The 13,713-nt window shown below is 40.1% G+C and overlaps 1 protein-coding gene across 2 annotated transcripts in view; it reads right to left on the bottom strand.

Moving 5' to 3' along the window:
* Positions 1-9,893, bottom strand: part of Gnf1 (germ line transcription factor 1) — a 134,489-nt gene extending 124,596 nt beyond the window's left edge. For both annotated transcript variants that reach the window (XM_067759745.1, XM_067759744.1), the window contains exons 1-2: positions 9,752-9,893; positions 9,017-9,698 (exon numbers count right to left, since the gene is read on the bottom strand). In XM_067759745.1, the coding sequence (XP_067615846.1) occupies positions 9,017-9,698; positions 9,752-9,760 (691 nt within the window). In that variant the 5' untranslated portion in view covers positions 9,761-9,893. The remainder of the gene's footprint in view (positions 1-9,016; positions 9,699-9,751) is intronic.
* Positions 9,894-13,713: the final 3,820 nt, after the last annotated feature.

Raw genomic sequence — 13,713 nt, 5'->3', positions numbered from 1 at the left:
GTTCCTAGAATTGGAACGTGACCTAGATTGATTCCGATACATTTCTGTTTTAATTTCACCTAACTCCAAAGAAAGTTTCTGAAAATTTTCACTCACCAAAGAGGTAGTTTTAACCAAGTTTTCAACAACAGAATTTTGTGCTTTTGTATCCGAAAAATTATTAACCGAAAATACTTCATTTTTGTTTATCACTTCCCAAATATTATCTGCTAATTTTGTTAATTCGGTAATATTATTAGAACTCGAACTAGCTAAAATCATACTCAAATTTTTAGGAAGTTTACGCATCCAAATTTTCTTTAAAATATTTTCGCTGAAATTTGATCCGGCTAATATAATTAATGAGCGATAAAATTCTGATGGCTTACGATCACCCATCTCAGAATCATTTAAAATTTTATCAAGTTTCGAATTTTCGCTAAGTGAGTGTCTTTCTATCAACACTTGTTTAAGTTCAGTAAATTTGTTATTAATGGGGGGATTTTGGATAAAATCCAAAATAGTTATTATCACTTCCTGTGGAAGTGCTGTAATGATGTGTTCGTATTTAGTGTTTTCTTGTGTAATGTTTTTAGTACTAAATTGTGTTTCGGCATGAATAAACCATGCTTCTGGACAATTAGTCCAAAATTGTGGAAGTTTTACTGAAACTGACAAAATTTCATTTTGAGTAACATTTGCATATGGATTTGTAATTTGTTGTTGAGAAGTGTCATGTGATAAATCTATCAAAGTGTCGTTTAAATTGTTAGTAAATGTAGATGTTTGCGTATTATGTTGTGGTGAACGAATCATAATGAATTAAATGAAAAGAGAGTTAACTAACAAAACAGTAAAATAAACTAGTAATTCTATAAAGAGAGAGTTTACAATAATAATAATATATCTAAGTATACATACATAAACACATATAATATAAATATAACTGTTCACCAAAATACTTGCTGTGAATATGCAGTTTGTTGCTGTTAATGCAATGGCTTTTGATGTTTTAGCTGCTCAATCAGGGAACTCAAAAATAACAGTTGTGTTTATGCAATGGCTTTGTTGAGATTGTGTGTCCTCAATATAGTTGGATGATACAATATTGATGAGTTAATTTTTGTTTTGTTGTTGTTATTTAACATCGCATTTAATAAGAGCAACCGAAGTAGTGATTTGGATCAGCTTGAAAAACTGCACATTATTCTACAAATTCTTGTTGATACACGTTCAATCCGGATATACGGTCTTGATGGGAATTCGTACGATGTTACAAATCTTTGTACTGAGTTGAAATTAATGAAACTTTCTGCATTAGATATTGGTTCTATGTGAGGTAAACGTTCGGGTAACGATATACGAAATTCGTTTCGTATTGATTGTAATATTTTCTTGGATACTATGGCTGATAAAAGCGTAATTGTTCAGCTGTACGTGTCCGAGTGTTTCACCAAAATATTCATATTTTGTTGATTAAATATTTGTTTTTGGTTTTTGCTTTTTTTTAAGCTATTTCCAATTCGGCGTGTGTGCTTTTTGACCGATGTAAACTGGAATGAATGCCTGTTGTTTTGTTAATTATTCTTTGTTTGAGAGATTCTTCTCATTTTGCACAATTTATTTTTTTTTGTTCGTTATCTGTTATGATTTTATTACAATTCGCACATATTTGTCTTTTTTTTTAAATTTTCACAAAAGTTCACTTTATCACTAAAGCAAGATCGCCAGTGTGGAGATTGAAACCACGTTTTAAACTTTATACTATATTTTATTAATTCGCCTAAAAGTATACGTCAATATTTTTTATTTTTTCACAACAATGAAAATTTTTGAAAATTGAAAATCAATATTGAAATTTAAAATATTGATAATACATTTAAAAATTAAAAAGTTCAAAGTAACTAAAATACAAAGTTAAATAAAGATAATAAGAACCCTACAAACCTGTTACAATATCCAGAACGAAGTTTAGCAAGAGTGACACGCGTTTCCCTGGGGAGTATGCGTTCCTCTTCCGCGAGTTTTGGATAATTTTCTTTAAGTACTGGATTCATCGGGCAATTCCCGGCATAAAGGTCCGACGCCTGTTTAGATGTCTGTTGGGATGCCCAGGTTTCTGAGTATTCAACAGGAACTGTTTGGTCAGCATCTCATTTCTCTCCCTGATGGGGAGTATTCTCGCCTCATTAAGCAGATGGTGTTCTGGGGACATAAGAAGACAGCCCGTGGCGATTCTGAGAGCAGTATTTTGCAGGCCTGTAGTTTCTTCAAGTAGGTGATTTTTAGGCTTGGCGACCATATGGGTGACGCGTAGCACGTAATCGGCTGGCTAATTGCTTTGTATGTAGTCATGAGCGTTTCTTTATCTTTTCCCCAGGTACTGCCAGCGAGGGATTTGAGGATTTTGTTACGGCTCTGAATTCTCGGAACGATTGCGGCTGCGTGCTCACAAAAATGTAGATCCTGATCAAACGTCACACCCAAGATTTTGGGGTGTAGGACAGTCGGTAGCGTAGTGCCATCGACGTGGATGTTCAAAATGGTCGACATTTGGGACGTCCATGTTGTAAATAAGGTCGCGGAAGATTTAGTCGGTGATAATGCCAGGTTTCGCGAGGGGAAAAAACTGGAGAGATCAGGGAGGTAGCCGTGTATTTTATTGCTTGGCGCATCGATCTTTGGGCCTGGGCCTGTGGCCATTATTGTGCAGTCATCGGCGTAGGAAACGATTGTGACTCCTTCCGGTGGTGAAGGTTGCTTAGATATGTAGAAATTAAAAAAAAGTGGGGATAGGACACCACCCTGTGGCACCCCTTGTTTAATTCTCCTTGGTTTTCATGTTTCGTTTCTAAATTGCACCGATGCCTGCCGACCACCCAGATAATTTGCGGTCCACCTTTTGAGACATGGGGGAAGAGTAGACCCTTCCAGGTCTTGCAGTAACGAGCCATGGTTGACCGTATCAAAAGCTTTTGATAGGTCTAGCGCTACGAGTACTGTTCTATTGTGGAGGTATTGATTTAAACCGCAATTTATCTGGGTGCTAATGGCATTTAGCGCGGTGGTAGTGATGTGGAGTTTTCTGAAGCCATGTTGATGAGGGGCTAGCTGCAAATTTGCTTGGAAATGAGGGAGCAAAATGGCTTCAAGCGTCTTTGCCACTGGCGATAGGAGAGATATCGGACGATACGACTCACCTATGTTAGCTGGTTTCCCAGGCTTTAGTAGCGGGACCACCTTGGCCATTTTCCATTTCTCGGGTATGACAAAGGTGGAAAGAGACAGGTTGAAGACATGCGCTAAATATTTGAAACCCTCTTTCCCTAGGCTTTTAAGCATCGGCATTGCTATGCCGCCTGGACCCACTGCTTTGGATTGTTTAGCACGCCCAATGGCGTCCTCAACCTCTTTAGCGGTGATGGTGATTCGTGACGCGCTGAATTTGTGTTTATGTGCGTGTCTATTGGCTCTCCGTCTAACTTTGTCGACCGTAGGATGCATTATATATTGTCGGCAGAAAGCGCTCGCGCATTTTTTCGCTTCCGACAGCACTTTGTCGCCAAAGGCGATGGAAACTTTGTCTTTGTGCTTAGTCGGATTCGATAGGGACTTTACGGTGGACCAAAGTTTACCCACAGCGGTAGAGAGGTTACAACCTCTTACGTACTCCTCCCATTTCGCCCGCTTGTGTTCATCCACAAGCAATCTGATGCGTTGGTTTATATCCCTTATTTGGGAGTCGCCTGGATCAAGCTGTCTTTGAAGGCCACGTTCTCTCGCTAAGTTCGCGGCCTCCGCCGGGAAGTGGAGCCGGATTTCGGGAATTCTACCGGCGGGAACGAAATGTGCCGAGGCGGATTCAATGACCTTACGGAAGGCACGCTCCCCTTGGCGGGCATCAGTCGGGATAGGGAGGGCAGCAAAGCGGTTGTCTGTAAAGGATTTATATTCTTCCCACTTTCCTTTTTTGAAGTTTATGAAAGCGCGTTTTTCAGTGACGATGAAGTCGGCGGTACGCTCGAGCGAAATAAGTATGGGCAGGTGGTCGGATGCCAATGTTACCATCGGCTGCCAGTTGACGCAGTTTACGAGTTCTGCGCTCACGATTGAGATATCTGGCGAGCTGTGACAGCTTCCTACCATACGTGTGGGGGCGTCTCCGTTTATTGTGCAGAACGTCGTTCTTCTATTTGATCCGCCAACATCTCACCCCTACTGTCCGCCCGCAAGTTTGAATGCCATAGATCATGATGGGCATTGAAATCGCCTAATATAATGCGATTGTTGCCAGTGAGTAAGGCCCTGATATTAGGGCGGTATCCACTGGGGCAACAGGTGGCAGGAGGGATGTAGATGTTGATGATTTCTAGGTTTGCATCGCCTGACCGGACAAATAGGCCTTGACGTTCTAAGACATTGTCCCTGCGGTCGATGCCAGGATCAAATATATAATATTGCACAGAGTGGTGTATGATAAACGCGAGACCGCCTCCATTTCCGCTCTCGCGGTCTTTCCTGTGGACATTATACCCAGGACAGGTCTGCAATGCAGATCTTGCTGTGAGTTTTGTCTCTTGAATGGCAGCAATGAGGATGTTGTGCCGCTTCATGAAATCGACTATCTCCGTAATCTTCCCAGTTAGTCCATTACAGTTTAACTGCAGAATTCTGAAGTGCATAAGGGGAGACGCCGCCACTCTGGGGGTAAGTGACGGGTGACTACGCCTGGGTTGTGGAAGGCCAGGACGCAATTGCTGTTGTGGCCCTGGGACTGGGCGTCCTTGGGCAAGCATTGGGGTACCTGGATGATTTGGGTTTGCGACCTGGCAACATGGCGCGATGAAACCCGTCGGGGGGTTGCCGTCGCGGAGACCAGAACATCTAGGAAAGTGGCACCACCCAAGGCAGGAGCTGCATTGTTGTAGTTGTAGCGATAAGATTGCTCCCCGAAGGCTTTGGGGAGTGTTATCGATGTGATGGTCCTTTGCCGGATACAGATCCGGTACGCCCCGGTAGCACAGCACCATTAAGGTGCTAGCCCGACCATCTCTGGAACGATTTATATGGCCACATTAAACCTTCAGGCTATCCCTCCCTCCCCACCCCCAAGTTCCATGAGGCCGAATTTCGGGAATTCTTAAGGCGGGAATAAAGCGAGCCGTGGCGGATTCAATGACCTTGCGGAAAGCACGCTCCCCTTGGCGAGCATCAGTCGGAATAGGGAGAGCAGCAAAGCAAACTTTCTTAAAGTTTATCAAAGTGCGTTTTTCGGTGACGATGAAGTCAGCGGTACGCTCGAGCGAGATAAGTATTGGCAGGTGGTCGGATGCCAATGTTACCATCGGATGCCAGTTGACGGAGTTTACGAGTCCTGCGCTCCCGATTGATATATCTGGCGAACCGTGACAGCTTGCTACTATACGAGTGGGGGTGTCTACGTTTATTGTGCAGAACGTCGTTTCTTCTATTTGATCCGCCAACATCTCACCCCTGCTGTCCGCCAGCAAGTGTGAATGCCATAGGTCGTGATGGGCATTGAAATCGGCTAAGATAATGCGATTATCGCCAGTGAGTAAGACGCTAATATTAAGGCGGTATCCACTGGGGCAGCAGGTGGCAGGAGGGATGTAGATGTTGATGATTTCTAGGTTTACATACAAGTATATGATATTGCACCACTTATGATAAACGCGAGACCGCCTCCATTTCCGCTCTGGCGATCTCTTCTGTAGTTTAGTCTCTTGAATCGCAGCAATGCGGATGTTGTGCCGCTTCATGAAATCGACTATCTCCGTGATCTTGCCAGTTAATCCATTACAGTTTAACTGCAGAATTCTGAAGTGCAGCGGGGTAGACGTCGTCACTCTAGTAGTAAGTGACGGTTGACTACGCCTGGGTTGTAAATGGCTAGGAAGCAATTGCTGTGGTGGCCCTGGCACGGGACGTCTCTGGGTAAGCATTGAGGTACCCGGTTTATTTGGGTTAGCGGCTTTGCAACATGGCGCAATGAAGCCCGTCGGGGGTTTCCGTAGCGGAGAACAGAACATATAGGAAAGTGGCATCGTCCAAGGCAGGAGCTGCATTGGGCGGATGTCGCAAACATATATATTCTGTGCTGCAAACGGTGAAAAGGTGGTAGGGACTAAGAGTATGTTTCCCTGACCTACACGATTACTGCCGGAAAAGAGGGGGGAAGAAGACGGGGGCGGGGGCTGATGCTCGGCATTGCTACCCGCTCTACTACGGAGATTGTAGTTATGAGTGGGAGCGGCCGTATGAGCTGGTGGCGCCGTAGGCCGCGAGCAGCAGCGAGTACTTGTTGTGGCTTGCTGAGCAGCAGAGCTGCTGGAAGGTAATGGGGAGGCGGTAAGGCGCAGACTACGGGTCGCCCTTGCCCGTGAGCAGCAAGAAGGCACAAAAGATTTACAAAAGTTACGAAAACGTCTGGTTTTGTGATCTAGCCTAGAACAACCTGTCCGATGCAACCATCCCTTGCACGTGACACACTGACAAGAGTATGACCGTCCTAAAAAGATTATTTTCCGGTAAACGCAGCAAAACCTTTTCTCAGGATCGGGGTCAGAAGACGGACCCGGATTAGGTTCGATACCTTCCCGGAGCAGGAGAGTATGGCGCAGTCCCGCTGCGAGGAACTGCTGGGAGGATGACAATTTGTGGGGACACAACAAATTAAATGGGTTTACACTGAAACGACAGTCCTTGGTCGGGAAAAATCCCGAGTCGCTCCGGTAAATAGAACCGACTGCCTTGGGAAGCTGGACGCCGGGGTCGTTGTCTTATAAGGTAACGTTCTCTCGCTAGAGTTGCGGCCTTCGCTAGCAAATGTGGCCGAATTTCCGGGATTCAATGACCTTGCGGAAAGCACGCTCCCCTTTACGGGCATCTGTCGGGATAGGGAGGGCAGCAAAACGATTGTCAGTATAAGTTTTGTAATCTTCCGACTTTCCTTTTTTAAAATTGGAAATTGGGATGATTACATTTCATATGTTTAAAGCACTCGGAAGCATTTTAAAAGCATGAAGACAAATGTTTTACTTGAGCTAATTTAAATTTTTTGAATTATCACCCCTACCGTTGTTGTTGATGTTGTAGCGATAAGATTGCTCCCCTAACGTCTTTGCATTCTCTCATTATAATAAACTTGAAAAGGTGTAGAAAACAAACGGAATATCAGATATACATAAAGGAGAAATAAATAAACAGCTGTTCGAGAAGGCTATTCGCAAAAATTCTAGACCATTGTTCACTATATAATTTGGTCGCTTAAATTGAGGTTATGTAGCGAATTAAGTGGAAGGCAAAAAAAAGAAGGCAGTCGAATGGAGTGAAATGAAGAACACCAAGAACAGTTGTATCAATATTACAGATAAAGTTTAAAAAAAAGAACTAAATAATTATATATAAGCAAAAGTTTTCTGCAAATAAGGCGACCTGAATGCTATATATTCTTAAGATAGCTAAGTTTAGGTCTGTTTCAATATTTTTGAGTCATCGCCTGTTAGTGGCGCTACTTGTTAAGGTTTACAATGGTCTTGACCCAAGGAGAAATAAGCGAACGAGGAAACTGAGAGTAAAAAAGCAGCACATGCTGAGGAATAATGAGTCACTTTGCTTTTAACACGCTATTAGTGAAGTAAGCGAGTATTATAATTGTGAAGTAGATACTACTAAAACAGAAGATTTGTAATTAAAGGACATATTGCTATATGTTAAATTCGTGTTATTTATTCTGCAGTTCAGCCATTCAAACGATGTCAGAAGGTGAAAAATAATCAGAATTTCTCGTTACAGTATCAATTTTAAAATAAGCTCTACTTGAAATCACCTAAGGAAAGGCGGGATGGAGATTTTACAACGAATACGGCAACCTTGTATATTGCTTAAAATTTGTTAACGTTTTACAAGACAGTGCACCACCTAATTTTTATCAAAAATTATCAAAGCTGGTATCAAAAGACGCGTTTAGACCGAAGTTTTTGGAAAGATATTTCCAAAAAAAACCATAAAATGTCCGCGAGAGGGTCCGAAATATGGGGCCCAATCCTTGGTTTTTTGCACAGAACACCTTTCTGTTGGCGATTTAGAAAAATAACCCCGGGTGGATCCAAAACCGGTTTGGGGATCAAAATTAAATGCGCGCCGAACACCTTTCTGCATTAGTGTGTGTGTGTACAAGAAATCTGGCAAAATACAGCAACCAAATGAAAATTTTCACGGATTTTTTGCTTATATATATCTTTTGACAGAAATAAAAATTATATGTTTCGCTTCCGGATTCTAAAAACGGAGGTCGAAACATGTCTTTTGATACCACCTTTGATGAATTTGATTAAAATTAGGTGGTTGACCGAAACGTTGACCAAATATTGGATAAAACAAAAAATAAAGGTAATTCTATACGACAGCATGACACTGCTAATATGTAATGTTGATGATTTTGTTTACCCACAAAAAAAAAATTGTGAACATAAGTGGTTTGCGCGGATATAGTTTTGGTCTCCAAACCGGTGTTGGACCGACCCAAGGTAATTTTTTATAAGCGCGGCCAAAAGCCGCCAATGCAGAAAGGTATTGTGTGGAAAAATACAATGTATCCCACCCCCAGTTTCAGAGCACTTCGGGGTAATTTTTCGGTGTTTCGTTAATATCTTTTGAAAGGCCTAAAATTTTTCTTTTCCGCCTTCGGATTATTATTGTCGAGCTCTATGCGCGTCTTCTGACACCTCTCTCAATTTTTAGATGCATATTAGCAGTGTTGTTGTTGTTGTTGTTGTTGTTGTAGCGATAAGGTTGTTCCCCGAAGGCTTTGGTGAGTGTTATCGATGTGATGGTCCTTAGACAGATACAGATCCGGTACGCTCGGGTACCACAGCACCATTAAGGTGCTAGCCTGACCATTTCGGGAACGATTTATTTGGTCACATTAAACCTTCAGGCCCATATTAGCAGTGTCATGCTTTCGTATAGAATTACCAAAATAAAAACTTTGACGAAATATGAAATACCAACTTACTTCTTTCGAGGTCTTCCTGCATTTGTTTTTTCTCTTTAGGTATGCTACGTTCTTTTTTTAGCTCAGGTTTAGAAACTGTTACAATTGTGTTGGGATTTTCCTCCTCTTCTTGCTCTTTCACAGCTTTGCGTCCTTGTTGTTTTTTACTTGCCCCATCTTCCTTGCTAGGTGTTTTATTGTTCTTTCGACGATTTTTATTGGGAGTTACAGACTTTGAACGTTCACCTTCCAAGTTTTCACTTTGGTTGCCATTTACGGATCTAACTCCTTCCTCTACATCAACCTCCAAAAGACTCTTGTCGATTTCTTCATCCTCTAGTTCTGTAATAGATTTTGTATTAGGACTCTGTGCTTTTTTAACCTCGATTCGTAAAGTTTCCCCTCCAAATATAGCAGTTGGATCGACCGGTTTTAAAATTTTGGCTGGACTACCTTTTAACTTTAACAGGGATGGTTTTTTACCTTCTCTGCTTTCACTCTTTCGGGGTAACTTATCTTCTGTCCGCTTCTTTTTATTTGGAGGTGTGTTTGAAGTCATCTTTCGAGCTTCTGATGCTTCGTCCTCGTCGCTAGAAATAACACGGGCAGTTCGTTTATGTTTTTTTCCAATTTGTCCCCCATCATTGTTAGAAATTTCAATTTTCTTAGCCGGCAAAGCCCGCTTGAAGAAGGATGTTATATCCTAAAAAAAATAGTCGCTAGAATATTTATATTTTTTTCGAAAATTATACATACGCGCTGCATTTTTTTTAGTAACTCCTTTAACCAAAGATGACACTTAAAATTCACCAAACGATATCGTTCCCAATTAGCGTTGCCAGTTGCTCAAGTTATTTTGTATTCAAAAGAGTATCATTTCTGAAAATATATCATCATATATTCCCTGCAAGAAACGCTGATAGTTTTACTAATACACTTACACTTGTAATTAACAATGCTGATCCTGCCATGACGTAAACATTGATACTCAAATTTATGTGTTCCTTTGTTCGCTCACGCATGTCCGCATATACCCAACGACAGCCTATAATCATGAAAAAGGACTCAAACTGGGAAAGCTTCGGACACCTGGTACAGAACAAAATAACATACAGAAGATACCATTATGCATGTGAGACAGATACATAATTCTCAACGGAATTTTATGTATGCGAGAACAGTTTATCCGATTTAATCATGTTCTCACTACTGACTGTCATATGACAATCAAATGATTATCACGGTTTTGTTATTTTTTAAATTCCGCCATTTTTAACCGACGAAAACCATATAAAAAATAAGTTTAAAAAATGAAAAAGAGAGCATTTCAAAGCTCCATGCTAAGAGAAAAAAAATCGAAAATAATATTAAAAAATACCAAAAGCTGTCGGAATGTGTGGGGCGCACTCAAAAAATTGATACGCGAAAATAATAGTGGTTACTGGTGATTGATTTTTAAATGTGTTTCCGCATGAGGAAAGCGCTCTTCTTTTGTTTTGTTATTTTCTGAATTTAAATTGAACAATCTGAACTCGAATTTTTATAAAACTATTTATTTTAAACAAATAAGAAACACGTATGCTTTTATCACGTACAAAATTAAAAACGTAATGAAATAAAGTAAATAAAAAGCAAAAAGCATTGTTTCATTTTTGGCGGAATATAAAAATGGTCATTTATGATAGTATAACAGTCAAACCTGATATTTACAGTAAACTATCATTTATGACACTTTTTGATAGTTAGAGTGTCAGCACTGATCCAGGAAAAGAATGAGAGTGAGCAGTACGGCTATATACTTAATCAATAGGCCATGTTGGTGTATAAGAAGGAGACAAAAACTCACACGTACACAGTTGTTTACATCACATTTGCGCAAGTCCCCTTAAGTTTGTGATAGAAAGTTTGTATGAGGCGCTGATCGTTAAGTTGACATTGCTGACAATCAGATGATAGTCATATGATAGTCAGTATTCTTGTAGGGTTGCCAATATATCGAGCCATAGCCGCGACCCCTTTCTTTACCTTTCCTCTTCTTCGTATAAAATTGAAACTATTACAGATTCAAACTCTATGAGGTCCATTTTGCAAACAAAAATAAACGTAAACTTTTGCCACAATATGACGCTCTATTGTCGCTTAATGTGAATTACCAAAATATGTTGTACTGTGAAAAGCCGCCGCCGCTACATGTCGCGCAGCGTAATTTACGCGTACCTCTAGTTTAAGCTACGGCCACATTGAGCTGCACTACACTGCGCTAGCTGTGAATTGCTTCATAAGAATACACGCGAAGAATATTTTACAGCGCAGTGTAGTGTAGCTCAATGTGGCCTTATACTAGGTTCAAACACACACAAAATTGGCAATTTATACTATTTGGGCAATTTATTACGCAATTTGTCATATACAGACCAATTCTAAATATTCTCGCGGAATTTTGTTCTCGCGGATTTTTTTTATTCCCGCGGAAAAATTCCTCCAATTCTGTTCTCCTAGGGAGAACAATAATTGGGGAATAGGAATTTCGAATTTTCGGAGTCAGCTGTTTTGTCAATTGAAATTTCGTTGCACATTTCTTATTTTGTTTAAAAAATTGAAAAGTTTAATTATTGTTGCAAATTTGTTGGAAATTAAGAAATATAAACAATGCACAGTATTTATTGCATTCCATGTGGTATTCACTGAAATGAGTAATGAATTGGTGCCACAGCAACATCAACAGCGGAACATAAGAAGAAGACGGCCGCATAACACAAATCTGTCGGAGTTGCCTGCTTTCATTCAGCAAAGCAATTTTCTGGCGGCCAAGTTGAGTTGAATTCGTCCTTCGTCATATGCCAAAATCTATTTAAGCCTTATTAAAAAATCCTTGCGCAATTTCTGGATGGCTGCATGAAATATGTATACCAAGAGCTCTACCGTTGCTTATGATATACTTTTTGATTTAAAATAAAGAATATTGTGGTTGTAGTTGTTGTTGTATTAACAGTGAGAATATTGTAGTAGAATGTACGTACATATTTTAGCACAAATTTGTACAAATAAGTGTTCTTCCTTAAAAGAACCAATTTCCTTTAACTATTTTGATGCACTCCCTTTAATTTAACTAGATAAAAACTCCTATGAAATGGCAGAGAAATCTCCCTCTCCCTCACATTCATAATACCTACTTTTCTCCCAGAACAAGTTTCCGCTTTTTCGAACATTGTTCAGAATAGGAGGAAAGGGAGAAGTGAAAAAACTTACAAGGAATTTTTATTTAGAATACGAGGAATGGGAGAAGGGAAAAAACTCGCACGGAATTTTGGTTTAGAATTGGGCTGATAATCTTTGGATCAGTGGCAACTCTGATAAAATTAAACCGCGCACTGCATTGTGAACTATAACTAAGTTTGATATCTTCTGCATAGACGTCAAAAATCCAATATGATTGGATCACCTGATTTGTAATTTCCTATCGCTGTCTCATTCTGTATCTCTTTCTATCACCCGCTGAAGATAGGCGCCGCTATATTGAACACCCTGTCAAAACGCTAAAAAGTAGCCATATTGAACATCCTGTCAGGCAGTTGACAAATAAGATATCACACTTAGTTATCATTCACAATGGCGCACTGGTTTTATGTATATATGATCCAATCACTTTGGAATTTTGACGTCTATGCAGAAGATATCACACTTAGTTATCATTCACAAAGATGTATACATACTATAGTATATATAGAGAAATATTAGTTTCTTTATTCACGCAAATGCTAAATAACATAAGAATATTCGTAGTATAAAATATAAAAGTTGTAATTCCCCTCTTCATTTACTTTCATTTTAAATTAAATTCACTTCGATAATTCTTTCCGACACAATTCCTCTTCAGTACTTTGGCATATGATCCTCTGTGGGTGCTCCATGGAGTACTACAGTGAAAGTACTTTAGAAAGTACTCTCTTGTATGTACTCTATGGAATACTCACAAACAAAGCGAGAGTGGGATCACCTACTCCTCTCCTAGGACATTTTTTGTATGAATACAGATTAGTTTTGGAACACTCCTATACTCCTAAAGGAGTATTCCTTACACTATTTCCATATTTTCCCCCTTTTCCAATTTGTCCTCCATCATCGTTAGAAATTTCAATTTTCTTAGCCAGCAAAGCCCGTTTGAAGAAGGATGTTATATCTTAAAAAAATAGTCGCTAGAATTATATTATATTTTTTTCGAAAATTATACATACGCGCTGCTTTTTGTTTTACTAACTCCTTTAACCAAAGATGACACTTAAAATTCACCAAACGATATCGTTCCCAATCAGCGTTGCTAGTTGCTCAAGTTATTTTGTATTCAAAAGAGTATCATTTCTGAAAATATATCATCATATATTGCCAATATATCGAGCCATAGCCGCGACCCCTTTCTTCACCTTTCCTCTTCTTCGTATAAAATTGAAACTATTACAGATTCAAACTCTATGAGGTCCATTTTGCAAACAAAAATAAACGTAAACTTTTGCCACAATATGACGCTCTATTGCCGCTTAATGTGAGTTACCAAAATATGTTGGACTGTGAAACGTCGCCGCCGCTACATGTCGCGCAGCGTAATTTGCGCGTACCTCTAGTTTAAGCTACGGCCACAATGAGCTGCACTACACTGCGCTTCACTTTTTGCCTGTTTAATCCACATGGCCGCGCCGCGCACTGCAGCTGCCGCTAGCTGT

The sequence above is a fragment of the Eurosta solidaginis genome, chromosome 1 (assembly GCF_040869045.1).
Source record: "Eurosta solidaginis isolate ZX-2024a chromosome 1, ASM4086904v1, whole genome shotgun sequence".
Lineage (NCBI taxonomy): Eukaryota > Metazoa > Arthropoda > Insecta > Diptera > Tephritidae > Eurosta > Eurosta solidaginis.
The sequence above is the reverse complement of the archived record's forward strand: the minus strand, read 5'-3'. Positions and strand labels throughout refer to the sequence as shown.